The sequence below is a fragment of the Austrofundulus limnaeus genome, unplaced genomic scaffold, assembly GCF_001266775.1.
Source record: "Austrofundulus limnaeus strain Quisiro unplaced genomic scaffold, Austrofundulus_limnaeus-1.0 Scaffold522, whole genome shotgun sequence".
In the NCBI taxonomy this organism is placed as follows: domain Eukaryota; kingdom Metazoa; phylum Chordata; class Actinopteri; order Cyprinodontiformes; family Rivulidae; genus Austrofundulus; species Austrofundulus limnaeus.
Genome location: NW_013952924.1, coordinates 210,487 through 224,575, shown reverse-complemented (window position 1 = coordinate 224,575; position 14,089 = coordinate 210,487). Strand labels below are relative to the sequence as shown.

General features: G+C 39.8%; 2 protein-coding genes across 2 annotated transcripts; both read right to left on the bottom strand.

Moving 5' to 3' along the window:
* Nucleotides 1–402: 402 nt before the first annotated feature.
* zgc:101810 (actin-related protein 2) lies at nt 403–7,697 on the bottom strand. Its single transcript, XM_014026068.1, has 9 exons — nt 7,537–7,697; nt 5,984–6,094; nt 5,616–5,774; nt 3,820–3,949; nt 3,602–3,738; nt 3,357–3,506; nt 1,879–2,024; nt 1,665–1,797; nt 403–711 (listed from the first exon to the last, which is right to left on the bottom strand). Exons 1-9 carry the CDS (start codon nt 7,582–7,584, stop codon nt 541–543), a joined length of 1,185 nt encoding a protein of 394 aa, XP_013881522.1. The 5' UTR covers nt 7,585–7,697; the 3' UTR covers nt 403–540.
* Nucleotides 7,698–10,002: 2,305 nt separating this feature from the next.
* six7 (SIX homeobox 7) lies at nt 10,003–13,818 on the bottom strand. The gene is made up of 3 exons (XM_014026066.1): nt 13,150–13,818; nt 11,677–11,840; nt 10,003–10,938 (listed from the first exon to the last, which is right to left on the bottom strand). The coding sequence occupies exons 1-3, from the start codon at nt 13,555–13,557 to the stop codon at nt 10,731–10,733; spliced, it is 780 nt and encodes a 259-aa protein (XP_013881520.1). The 5' UTR covers nt 13,558–13,818; the 3' UTR covers nt 10,003–10,730.
* Between the last annotated feature and the right edge of the window lie 271 nt (nt 13,819–14,089).

The following is a 14,089-nucleotide window of genomic DNA, read 5'->3' as shown; positions in this document are numbered from 1 at the left end:
GGCTTAAAACCCTGAATTTTGCCTGAAACTCTCAGACTGAAGAAGTCTCTTGGAGGAGAGACGAAACGTTTCATTAAAGAAGAACCCGTCCAGAAGACCTATACAATTTTTTTCTTTCATGTTTAGTGATATTTCTATAACATTTCTGTTTTATAAACCTTTACAGTCAGTGTAGTTTTACACAGTTAAATACATAGAAGTTTGTAAATACCTGTAAGTGCATATAGCAGCAGCAGCTAGCTGTAGCACTGCCATTGCATCCTGCAGGAACATCAAAATGTTTCTGCTAGAAAAAGAAAATAAAAAAAACTGTAGAATCTCACTCTGAAAAGTTCAAACTATACAGGAAGCATCAGATGAACGTTTCAATAAAATTGTATATTTTAATTTTTAGAAACCTCCTGTGAGTTTTTAAACATATTTTATTAGGGAAAATTAAGACAATCCAAAAGTAGAGGTGCTGTGAGGTCATAAAAGGGGCAGAGCTGACATTAAACACTCAATAAACCAGTAATTCTTCTCTCTGCTCGTAGCTTTGTTTTATTTGACCCCAACTCCCAGTTTCTGCAGGACCCCCAGGCCTTTCTCCTGGTACTCCTGTCTGCTCAGCCAGAAGGAGTCCTTGTCTTTCATGATGTTGGCGAGCACCGCGCCGCCCATGAACACCATGTGTTTACGTCTGGGCGGGTCCTCGATTCGGATCTTGAACTTCTGTAGAGGAGAGTAACGTGAAGGAAAGTCATTGGTGCGCATTTTATGATACCTTTTCTGTGCCACTCTAGTTTTTACAATAAAGGGTTTACACTAAATATAGAAATATAACCTTCAACACTATACTGACAAAACATTTTAAGTTAATTTTAAATTCAGGACCTAGTATTCTTTGAAGGAACCATCTCATGTTGAGAAATGACAGAGTTAAAGCTGTTATTGTCAAGCATAAAAAATCAACGTTATGTTCAATCTTAAAAAAATTTAAAATCTTGTGTGAGCTGACATGACAGTATGAGTTGAGGATGACACTCAGCGACTACTACATCAAACTTTAAATCAGTATCTGCAAAACTGAGTTAAAGCCATTAATGTGTGCTCTAAGTTCAGGTGGCTGAGGCATCCATCTTGAATTGGGTTGAAACCAAAAGTCGATCAGTTGCAGATGCCTATCCAGTGATTACTTTCTTACAGTTTCATCAAAATATGTCCAGTGGTTCTTTAAATATTTTGCTAACAGACAAGCAGAGTTGACTTCACAAGTTAATGGCCATGTTTTAAGTGAAGCTGTTGCATCATCAGTTAATGCTTTAAGTATTTGTTAGCAATGACTCTCAGCTATTACCTTACTAAAATCTGTCATAATATCTGTAAAAGTAAACGAGTTGTAGCTTTTTTTGTGTTTGCTAAGTTTGATTAACTGTYGTGGCCATCTTTAATCTGGTTGGTTCGAAAAGTAAATCTGTTGTGGAGGTATGTCTAACGATTACTTTCTGACAGTTTCATTCAAATCTATCCAGCGGGGCCTGAAATACTTTGCTAACAGACGCATTAAACACAAACAAGAAAACATTATTGGCAGTGGTAATTTCAGCACATGGTAAAACATTTTAATCTGAAAGTTCCTTCGTGCCTTTGGAACCACCATTAACAGACCAAAACGAGGTTCTTACTGATAGTTTCTCTGTGTCTCCGTTCAGAACCCTCTCCAGGTAGAGCTGCTTGATCTCTCTCTCCAGTCTGGATGGGAGGCCGGGGTACATGGTGGTCCCGCCCGACAGAACGATGTGCTTGTAGAAGTCAGCTCTGCTCAGGAGAAGACAGGGAGACGTGACGTCATATAAACACCGATGATTGTCAAAGAGGCATCAGGGAGGAGCCTCAGACCTGAGGTCGATGTCTGCAGCCTGGATGGTGTTGAACAGCAGCTCGGCCACCCCGACTCCCTCCACGTTGATGAGATGAGGCTGGAAAAGGGCTTCGGGGGCCCCGAAACGTTCCCCGCCCACATTCACCTGACGCCCATCTGGAAGCTGCAACAAAGACAAGGACCAGTGGAATATAAATGTTGGGCAGTGGGATTCTGTGGACAGGTTATTAACAAATAATATCTTACTTGTTAGATGGCGCTTTTTCATTATGTCAAAGGGCCAAGACCAAAGTTGGTTATTGCCTTAAAGAGAACTTTGACTAGCTGTAATATTASATATTATTTGATGCATATTTACTTCAGCTATAAAAACCAGACTGTAAAAATAATGTAGGCTGTTTGGTTTTATGAATATAAAAAGTATGTCTGTCCAGCTTGAACATTATTTTGGACGAAGACTGATGTTCAGCTCTTTAAAGTGAAAACAGTTGTGCATTGACAGAGAGGAGAGTGTAGAAATGATAATGGATGACAACAGAGCTGCTTCATGGAAGAACCTCAGTTTAGCCTGTTAGCTTTCGTGTTAGCTCCTGAGCTAACTGGCAATATATGGTGTTAGCTCCTGAGCTAATAACATTAGCTCATGCACTTATGCCATATTTATAGTAGTAATTTATATACAGTATATGGTGCTAGTTACCAACCTAATTTACTGAACATCATGTTTGAATGTTTCAACCCATATATTAGGTAGAACGAAGAAGCTAGTACAAAATATAACTTTGTTATCACACATTGTAGCTTTTTGGCCATGACTCTTCATCATCCCCAAAATGTGTTGCATCAGTAACAAAATGGTGATGTGCACAAGTGAAAGAAACACCTTTTTAAGTAATTARTTTTTTTTCACGTGTCACAAATAACATTTAATTGAATATAGCGATAACAACATATTAAAGCTAACACGTGCAAGAAGTCAGAGATCTTTTTAAACATATCCCAATCAATTCAAAAACCATTCAAAAATGGTTTTAACTCTCTACTGAGCTCTGAGATTTGATGRGGTAGTAGCTGAGAGTCATTAACAACACATACTTTGCGTGCTAACAGATCACTATGTGAAATATTTCATAATGTTAGTTTGTAATATTTACCATACGATGTTCTAAACTCAGACATGAAGCCAGTGTATGGAGTGTTAAGGGTGACAAAATTAAATAAATAAATATACCATAAAATAACTAATAATAACCCCCATTAATTATTTAAATGTATCAAGTTATTAAATACGTTATTAAATAATTGACTATATAATTTAATTAATAAATACATCATTAAATAATATATTTAGTTGTTCCTGCAGAAATACAATATTCTTGCAAGCAATAGGACAAAGAGCTATACACTATTTTTACAGTTTCCATACGAATCCACTTCAAAAGACCTAAATGATGTTATTTCTGTAAAGCTTTGCTGAAGTTGCTCCTAAACGTACCGTGAAGGACTCAACCAGGTAGGTGGTCTCTGTGGCCAGACGCTGCTCCTGCTCAATGTTGTACCCCACGTAGCAGAGCTTCTCCTTCAGCAGACGCACGGTCTCAAAGTCGGCCGTGTGGTTGAAGGCGTAGCCGCGCAGCAGCAGGAGCTGACGGGAAGGATTAAAAAAGGACTTCTTTTATCAACATTTAAAAAAAAAAAGATTTCTGATTTGACACACACACTTGTTCTTTTTTAGCACACCTTAATCAGGTAACGAGTGATTTCACGTCCTGCGATGTCCAGTCTGCGGGTCAGGTGCGGTAAAGAAAAGCCCTCGTAAACTGGACAGATGTGGGTGACGCCGTCTCCCGAGTCGATAACAACCCCAGTGAGCAAACCTGTAGGTGCAGATCATGAAGCATTTGTCAACAGAAATGCTCTCAAAACAAACTGTAAAGGTCAAACAGGTCCTTCCTTACCCTGGGCGTACAGAGTGAGCACTGCCTGAATCGCCACGTAGATGCCGTGGAACTGGTACTTTTCAAACATGACCTCGGTTATTTTCTCACGGTTCTTAGTTGGGTTCATGGGTGGTTCTGTCAGTAAGATCTACACAAACACAAACATGCAAATTAATCATGTGGGGTTCATAAATCAAGGGAAACCTAACAATGAACTACTAGAGATTGTCCTTAAATTACATGGATTTTCCTCCCTTTTACAGGTTTGCTAGCCTGGTTAAAACCAGCMCCTTGTYCTTCACTTTGCTTCGGACGAGGGTCTGAACTCTCGGCTATAGAGAAGKGATTCTTGCTGGAGGCGTGGCCTCTGTTGAAGTTTAAAACGATTGGATCTGCTGGCTGTAACGTATGTTGCTGTGAAGGAGACTGTGCTAAGAAGCAAAAACGGAAATTGCGTGTGCTGTAAACAACCCTGCTGAGAGGAGAAATATACCGAGCTGAACGAGACGGCTGTAAATGAGAGCTGCTGCTTTGTCAGACAAATTTTATTTAATTTGGAAGCCTTATCAACACAGACTGACTTCATTCACTTCCTCCACTGCCGTATGCTAAACTAACTAGCAGACACTGCACAGAAAATCAACGTTGTTCAAAGCTCCACCTTCTGTTTGCTGATTGGCCCAGGTAAAATAAACTACAAGCAGACTGCGCAGAAAATCGACGTTCTGTTCTCTGATTGGCCCGGCTAAAAATCTGCCAGCGAAATCCTTGTCTATGGGAGAAATSCCAGACGGAGCAGTGAAAGGAAACTAGAATAGCCTATATGCCACGGTCATTAATGACATACTGTATTTCCAGTAAAAATCGTGCCACGCTCTTCCACTCCCTGCTTACTGCCTATGTTTTTAGCGTAAACTCCTGGAACTAGTCCATGAAAAAGTCACAAAAGTTAAAGCATCTGTGATCTTCTGGCATAAAACGTGAGTTCTGTTGTGTGCCGTTGTGTCCACTAAGCAGCAGGTGCGATCGAGTAGTTAGTTTTTATCCATTTTCCTCTTGATGAGGAGGTGACAGCAGTGGATCATTACAGGGAAAACTTATCTTTAAAAGCTCACGCTTGCGTTTGTAATCAGCATTTCTAACCTGAGGATATTCAAGAGCCAGCATCAGAAATGAGAAGACGAGGTTACAAAAGGGAAATGTACATTTATCCCCTTTTACTGCCAAGACGAGAGAGGAAAGACCACCTCCACACGACAGCTAGCAGGAAGCTAACACAGCAGCCCAGCCGGTACAAACAAAGGTAGGTGTGTGTGTCTGTGTGCGCGCGCGTTTGTGTTACATGAAATGTTTTTATGCAACTTTGTCATGAGTTTTATGCAAAAGTAAAACCTTGTTAGAGTGTATATTACAGCGTAGACTAAAGCCAAGTGACGAGTGTTAAAATGTTGTTTCTATGCAGGAAATACCACGTAGAGCTCAGTTATTGTTTGTTAGCAGTGCTCAGTCATAGCATTGAGAGGAGGAACGTGATGTTTTGTGCTTGGATGAAACGCTAAATGTTAAAGTTAAAGACAAGTGGTTCTTTGAGGGCCACCATAATGTTGTGGCCCTGTAGACTGTACCTGCTCCACTGCAGATGCTGTTATCCCACAAACCAATGCTAGACATTCATACRTTTTCATGGTTAGCTCAACTTTTACACTTAGAATAGGAAGTTGTATTTAAATCCTGTGAAAAGGTGCAAATAAAACATTGATTTATTTTTTAAATGATGTTCTTTAAAACCCATAAGAGCCAGGCTTTGGGCACACCTTGCACTCTGATGGGTTGATGTTGAGTCGTTCTGGGCCGAAGGTGTAGTCCCACAGGTGCAACATGTCCTCCCAGGAGCGCACCATGCCATTCTCCATGGGGTAGGACACCTCCAGCATGGAGCGGCACTCGCTGGCCTCGTCCCCGACCATCAGATCCTGATAGGAGAGGTCAAATTTTATAAAAATGTTTTTGTTTCTGAAACGTCTACCTCTCTCATATTTATTCTCTTCAAAACACAACTCTACCTCTCAAGGCTCTCTTCCACCTGCTCCCTACTTTCACTACAGGTTACTACAAACTGTGCAGTTGAAGTTCTGTGTAAGYTGAACCTACAAGTCCTAATTTATCAGACCRCGATTCCCACCTTAATCTCGATGTCGCCCACTTTGGTGGTGGATCGTATGATTGGTCGACCCACCAAGGCGGGGAAGATGTGCTCGGGGAAGTTGGAGCCAGCGAAGCCACACTTGACGAACTGTGCGGGGAAGTGAAAGAGAAGCACATGAAGGATGTTTATGCAGAAAAAACATTCTCATTTCCACATGTGGACTGAAACCAAAACTTTTCCCAGTCCCAAACTTAAAACTCACWTACTCTTTGAAGCTGTTCTGTTCATTTTATTGTTGTGCAGAGTTTACCAAGCAGAACACTTTTATAAAAATGGCCCCAAACAGTTTTTCAGCAAATTATTACACATTTAAAATTAGCGGCCTAGCTTTTCTTTTCATTTTACAGTTTTAAACTGGCTTCATCTTGTGTTAAAAAGGATGGCGTTATAACCATTTAGATCAAACCTTGAAAATAACGTCACCCAGAATCTCATGCAGTACTGTGTATGTCTTGTGGATGACTCTCAGCTACCACCACGAAAAAGCTTAGCTCAGTTTCTGTAAATTTGACTGAATTGCAGCCATTTTTGTTKGCTAAATTTCACTAGCTTTGGCAGCCATCTTGAATTGGACTRGCTCCAAAATCTAATCAGTTGTAGATGTGCATCCAATGATTACTTAATGAAAGTTTCATTACAATATTTTTAAAGGTTTTTAAGATATGTTGCTAACAGACAAATGGGGTTGACTCGTATAGTTATTGCCAGCATTTTACACAAAAATTTTGCACAATGTGTGGATCTTAATGTATGTGTTGTAGATGAATTTCAGCTACTATGGCACCAGATTTTAGCTCAATACCCATACATTTGACTCTATTATGGCCGTTTTTGTGTTTTTTAGAGTTAGTTAACTATGGTGGTCGTCTTGAACTGAGCTGGTTCCAAAACTTAATCAGTCGTAGACACCCACCCTGTGATTACTTTCTGGGAGTTTCATTGAAATCTAACCAGTGTTTCATAAAATATTTTGCTAACACACACACACACAAAAACAGAAAATATCCTAAAAACCGTACATCTGTCTGCCAAGACCACACCTCCTACTTCACTGTCTCAACTTGTCTGTGTGGCTATGCACACATTCCTTAGCCTGAAGCAGTGCTCTGCATTCCTCACTAAAAAAAAGATAAATAATAATAAAGATAGATGGACAAGTGTGTTTTGTTGTTGTGCAAAGTTGTCCGTTAAATGCTGCAGAATCATCTTGAACAGACTGTTGTGATTTTGAGCATCTCGATCACCTCTTCCTGTTTTTCAYCCAATGGATTCACTTCAAAGCATCGTAACCATTTATGGATGTTTTGTTAAAAAAAAAAACAGTGGTGACAAGCCCAGACATGGAGACACGATAAGACAGTTTCACAACCTGTGGCTCACTTTACAATCCTGATGGGATTCTRCCAGTTTTAAAAATGACAAAAATATTCATGTAATCTGTGATTTATGCAGCWRTTACAGATGARGTTGATGGAAAAGAAAAGCAGAGAATAACCTGTTAATGCAGAATGAAACAGACTCAAACTTACCCCTGTCCCATTGTCACACACCACCACCTTCCTCCCCTGGTTGTCCATGCTTTATGTTGCAACCAGCTCCAATTCTTACTCCCAGCTGCCTGAACTGGAGTCAGACTAAACACTTAAGAAAAATAAGGTTAGTGCACATGAGTTCAGCAGTGATGGCAGCTGACTGACAGGTAGGAAGAAGTCCTCTTGCTGCTGCTCMTTCATGGGCGGGATTACGAAATGTGCAGACACCCATTCGGGTCAAGGAGGAGGGCAAACAGAGATGAACACAGGTATTTACAGGTGAGTCTGGTTTYTTCAGACTTACTCAGAAAAGACTTTACTCTGATTATGTTTGCAATGTTTCCCAGGAGAGATGAACTTAACTATGTTTTTTTTATTTTCAAATGTCTAGAAATTGCACCATCTTATTATACAGTGAGGTTAAGCTGAATGAACTTAAACATTTTAAAAGGTAATATCACAACAACAATCATTATTTACTGTGTTATAAGTAGGTGCATGCAAATGAGCTGTTGCCAGATATAAAGTGAGGAACATTTGTCTTTGCATAAGTGATACTACTAAAATCTCAGCCAGCAATGACACTAAAATGTCCCAAAGATCAGAAAGTCCCCCTTTACTTTTTTAAATGTATAACAAAGCAAGCCCAGTGCATCATTTCAATGTGATTTTAAACTGAGCTGAGCTAAAACAGGAAGAGCCCCCTGCTGGTAGGAAACATTATWGCAGCATCCCTGGTCAATACAAATGGTAATCATTTTTGTTTATGTCTGTAAAGAAAAAAAAATTGCATAGCCTCAAAAGCAAGCTATGTACCTTACAAACGGAATATCTTTCTGGGATAACTTGATGGTAACAACACCAGCGAACTTTCTTGATTAGCTGGCTAGCTGTTAGCTTGTTAGCCATAAGCTGTTAGCTTTCCAACATGTGGGTGACTAGTATTCGAACTATTGACGAGTGAGGAAGAGTTTCTGATTATCATTTTTATTAGGATATTTTTTTATTGTTTTATAAAAGGATAGTAACTTTGTTCTATTTTGTATTTTAAACCTTTTATTTTCCATGGGAAGGTAACCCAGGCGCCATCTTGGAAATGTTCAGACAGGAAGAAGAAAGCTTTACGTTCAACTGGACTTCACTGTGCAGCAAGAGAACCACATGGTTTGTTCATCTGGATAATATCACCCAAATAAGTAAGTATTTTCCATGACTCTTTCTGCTTTTTGCAAATGTACAATATATATTAGGAGGAAAAAGTATTTCCCTAGTTTTGTGTTAAGTTGAGTTACTGGAACTGGTGCAAAAATAATAACAGACACTCACAACAATAATTTAAAAATAGGTGCATTTATTTACAGAAAACATTTACAAAATACACAAATTCTCACTGTAATGCATAAACTTATGAGAAATGACAGTTGTAAGAAATACATCATCATGAAGTAGGCTACTGCGACTGGGTTTTAGATAATAGGCACATATGTTTTGAATAGGTGACTGTTTTACATATTTTTGCTCATTTCTTTTGTTAGCTCCTGATGGGCTCAGAAGCATTTCCAGCAGCTCAGTTTCCTTCATTCAGCCGGAACAAGAGAAGTGAACAGGTACAGTGGCTGTTCTCAAAATGATTTGTATTTTAAAGTGCCTGTGACATCAAACGTTTGAAATAAATATGAATGTGTTTTTTGGAAAGATAACATCAATAGAATACTGCAAAAATAAGTGAATGCTGCTGAGATGAACAGTTGTTGGACTATTCACGAGCAGTAACAGGAAGTGATGACAAAGGGGGGAGGCCTGCATGTGAGCTGTGTCTACTACAGCTAACGACACAGACTGCAGAGAAGATTGATGTTTTTTAGATTATTTTGAGTCATTATCAGAGAAAGACAAAGAAGAGTCATAGTTCAAATAATATTATTTTCATAAACAAAAAAGCAGGGAGTTCCTCTTTTTAAAGAGTTCCCCTTCGATGTCACTTCCTGTTTCACTTTGGCCAAGCCAATTTTAAAAGGTTAGCCAGTTGTGTGACAAAATGGGTAAAAATCCTGCCAAATTTCCTAAATATAAACATGTTTTATTTAACTATTTGCATGTCACAGGCACTTCAAGCCGTATGGTTGCATACATGTCAACCTCTTCGAACGTTTTATAAAAAGCCTCAAAAATCTGTAAATTTTGCATAAAATAAAATAAAATAAAAAAACGCACAACTCTCACCCGCGGGGGGTGGGGGTGTCTGTCGGCTGCGGACATGAAAGCGCCTGCTGCGAAGCAGGAGGAGAGGAGTGTGGAGAAAGTTCAAAACTTATTTTTAGCAGCAGAACAGGTTGGAAGATGGCTGTTTGATGTTATTTATTGTTTTTAAAATCATCCTACAGGCTCTGACATGTTAGATAAATTTGAAAAAGAGGTTTTGAAAAAATCTGTAAGACTCGACAAAATTCCTTAGGTTTGCTCTATACGTCCGTATACCTGCAAAATGACGTAAAATCCTTATAACTTACAGACAATCCGTACAAGTTGACATGTGTGTGGTTGGATTGTTGGGTGGCACGGTGGTGCAGTGGTTAGAGCTGTTGCCTCTTAGCAAGATCACAAGTTCATCTCTCATTACCATGTAAAAATTTAGGCTAATTATTATTTTTGATTTGAAATAAACTTATCCGAACTGGCTTTGACGCACACGTTTTTGTCAAATTTAAATGAATAATATGCATTTTGTCTTATTCACCTTTAATAAAATAATAATGATAATAATAATGTCCTCAAGGCATTTCTTATTGTGAATTTCAAAATGTATATAGCTTAAAACTACTAAATGGTYTATATCTAAAAGTTTTAACCTATTTAAATATGTAAATAGTAGAAACACTTACATGAGCTAAACGCTATTAAGATTACCTCTTAAAAAATTSCTGAGAGTTAAAATATTGTTTTTTTGGACCTGTGGATTTTTGTCTTTCTATAATACTGAGTCATGGTCAGCCCAGAGCTAATACATGACACCCTGTGGTGCTTTTTAAGTGCATTTCTTTCCTTKCTATCATCCACTTAAAGCCACAATACGTGGTCTTGTTCTGGCCTCCGTGGAGTCTGAACGGCTGTAATGTGTCCGGTGAAAGTTCAAATGGGTTTCATAGAAGTTTTCTCAGAAAATCAGGGTCCTCCGATGGGGGAGGAGAACCTCAAGACTCGAACTCGCTGTCACTACTGACGGAGATCTCTGGGGTGGAGGCCCCCGTTCCTCTGCGCTCAGCCTCCGTGCTGCAGTCGCTCTCGGGGCTGCCCGGGTGGTGGGGGGAGTTGGGCAGCAGGTGGGGGCGATGGTGGCGCTCCTGAAGGGAGCTGTGGGGCGAGCCKTCAGAGGGCAGGAGGGACGGATCCTGCTGGAGCCTGAGTGGAGGGACAGATCAGAGACGTTAAAGTCAAAGCAGGTTTTTTTTCCCCCAGGATCCCATTTTTATAGATCTCTTAGTTTATTTCCAACATGTAGGAAAAATAGAACAAAAATAAAATAACAAAATGAACATATTGTTAGCCTAATAGCACGATTGCTTAAGACATATTTGGCCACAAATGACTTAGACAATTATGCTATTAGGCTAATGATATTTGAAAAGGAATGGGATAAAGTAAAAACTTATTTAATCCCATCCTTCTCCAAAGCTTACTAAAATAATAATTTCTTCTATTTCCTTATTCTAAATCACAATTTCATTAAGACCGAAACAATAATCAGTTCACCTACTAAATTATATAGCACTTATACATATATGTAAATATAAATCTACACACACACATACGTTTGTATACTTACATACATACACATGCGTCATCGGTATACAGTATGACTTTTCTAGACTTTTTCTCTCCCTTTTTTTCTTTTGTCAAAATATGCATTACCACTATTTTATGTACACCTACACATTCATATACAGTATATATATGTATAGTACATATATGCCTACCCTTTCCATTAACTGATTTTTTTATTAGAGACTTATTGATTTAATAATAGTTTTATTTTAGTCTTAGCTGCCTTGTAAACGTTAAAGCACAAACTGACTCTGAGCTAAGTCTAGAAGAAGAACTTGTGAGTCTCGGTGTCGGTCATCAGCRTTTGTCAGGTACCTGTTCTTCGCCGATGCAGCGCGGTCTCTTTGGCGCCGGTTCTTGAACCAGTTCCCCACTTGTGTTGGTGTGAGTCCTGTGGCTTGGGCTAAGTGGCGTTTCCTGGATGGATTGGGGTACGGGTCCTGGAGGTACCATTCTCTTAACAAGCTGCGAGTTCTTTCCTGCAGAAAAAAAGTCATAAAATATCAAAATTTCWCCTTTTATTTCAGTAACTCAGCATTACTTCCCAGTAATCATTTTGAAAATACCATTCAGCAGCTGTTTGTGCTGTATTATACAACAATAATCTTATCTTTTTTACAGGCTGTTGTGTAAAAGCACATCAGACTGGRTTCAAAAATAGGCTGTTTACATTAGAAGCATATATAACCATGTATGTCCTCTGAATGGGATCATATTAAGAGCTTATAGGGCTGCACAGCAGGCCTGCTTTTGAGCATGGGTGTCCAATCCTGGTCCTTGAGGGCCTCTATCCTGTATATTTTACTTTATTCCGTGCTTCAACACACCCAATTCAGTGATTGAATCATCTGTTCAAGTTCTACTGAAGTCTGTTAATCGCCAATTTATTCAAAGCAAATGTGCTGGAGCAGAGAAACCTCTAAAACATGCCTTACAGTAGCCCTGGAGGAACAGGATTGGACACGTGCTCTCGAGGTTTGGTGTTAAATATGAYAATGAACCATCCTTCCAGCCGCCACAAGAGGGAGATCAAACATACAAACACTTCTTCGAGAGGTTTATGGGATCTTCAACAACAGAAATGTGAAGTAACTGACTTGTGTTACTTGTGTTAGGACTGTTATGGTTATYTTCAAATATATTTTACAAAATGCATAATTGTCTCTGGATAAAAACATTGCATTTAGCAGTTTGATTATCAGTTAAAAAAACAACATTTCTAAAGTGATAATATGGACTATAGTGGAAAAATRGAAGTTTTGAGTAGGATTTAGTCCTGATCATTTAATGATTTGACTAAACAGAATATAAGTTCTAAATTTGAACAAAATCAGGTCTGACAATCATATTAGTGGTTGTATGAAAATACATTTGTAAAATAAATTTTTAAATACAAAAAAATGTCTGATATAGCTACCATATTGGCAGTTTTGATCACCATAATTGTTTGCATAACCATAGCTGGAGCTTTTTGCACAGACTAGCTTTATGACAGCATCATTTTCTTCAAGCGGCATTTTTAAGTATAAAGATGATGACTGTTGGATATCTTTGATCTCACAGCGAAACAACAAGGCTAAAGCAGTTTCTACTTGACGGCAGAAGGATAACTGTGGCTCTGGACATTATCATCTTAARAGCTCAAGGACTACAAGCTGCTGGACAAAGCTGTTGGGCTAAAAATCACCTTCACATGAGTGTAATGAAGTTTTACTATATCTAAGGGATGTTTTTAGATTCTAAACACCTGGAGTCGACTACACAATACATCTGTGTCTGAGTGTTTACCTTAAAGCAGTGCGTCTTCTGCTCGCCATCCCAGATGGTGCGGGGCAGTGGGAACTTCTTGCGAATTCGGTACTTTTCCACGGGCCCCAGTGGCCGGCCCCTGAGCCTTTCMGCCTCTCTGTAGTGTGCATCCAGCCAGAGGTCTTGGAGCTTGGCGTGTGACTCCCGTGTGAACCTGTGGCTCTGGAGGATCTGATAAAGAGCCTCAAAGTTGCCCCTGTGGAAAGCCACCAGCGCCCTCGCTCTCATCACGGACTCGTGCCGGTTGAGGGCCTCCCCGGCAGAGCCAGGGACGGCGGCGGGCAGCGACCAGAGGAACCGACCGAGGCGCTCTATGTCCCCGGTCTCCTCCAGGTTCTCGCACACCCGAGCGACCTGATCCGGCGTAAACATGGGCAGAGGGAACATCTCACCTTCTTGCACGTTCCTCTGAAAYGCTCACAAATGACATTGATTCGTATCTCCCCTCGCAGAGCTTTAAGCTCTTTGCTGTCTTTTTGAAGCCGCTCCAACTTTTTTCACGCCTCTTCTGTGTAACTGGGCTATTCCTGGGATTTGGGCTGATGCTTCCAGGAAAGAAGTGGTGATGCTAACCCTTTTGGAGGAGCAGAGACAAATGAAGAAAGAGGACAAGTAGTTGGCAGTATTTATAGCTAGATGCAATTAGCATCTCCGTAGTTGTTTTGAGAAGGATTAAACATCCCGGCCATTAGCCTCTTAGTGGGGGGTGGTGTGTGCAGAGGTGCCTGGCTGATCAGCTTGTTTGGCTTAGCCTGAGGATACATTGACTGCCAGGTTGACTGGAGTGAGCAAACAAGTGAGGAAAGATTATTTAAAAGATCTGATCTTGAGGATATGTATGCCTGAAGAGCAGACGATGGCCAGAAAGGCTGTGGTTACAGAAACTGTTACGTTTCTGAACAGAAGACAAAAAGTGCAG

What these genes read in the sequence shown, in the direction of transcription:
- zgc:101810 (XM_014026068.1), bottom strand. Translation starts at nt 7,584, where the DNA reads ATGGACAACCAGGGGAGGAAGGTGGTGGTGTGTGACAATGGGACAGGG. An exon ending in TCACTCGTTACCTGATTAAG is followed by an intron (nt 3,507 to 3,601) that starts GTGTGCTAAAAA and finishes CCTTCCCGTCAG; the next exon opens with CTCCTGCTGCTGCGCGGCTA. An exon ending in ACCTGGTTGAGTCCTTCACG is followed by an intron (nt 2,025 to 3,356) that starts GTACGTTTAGGA and finishes TCTTTGTTGCAG; the next exon opens with CTTCCAGATGGGCGTCAGGT.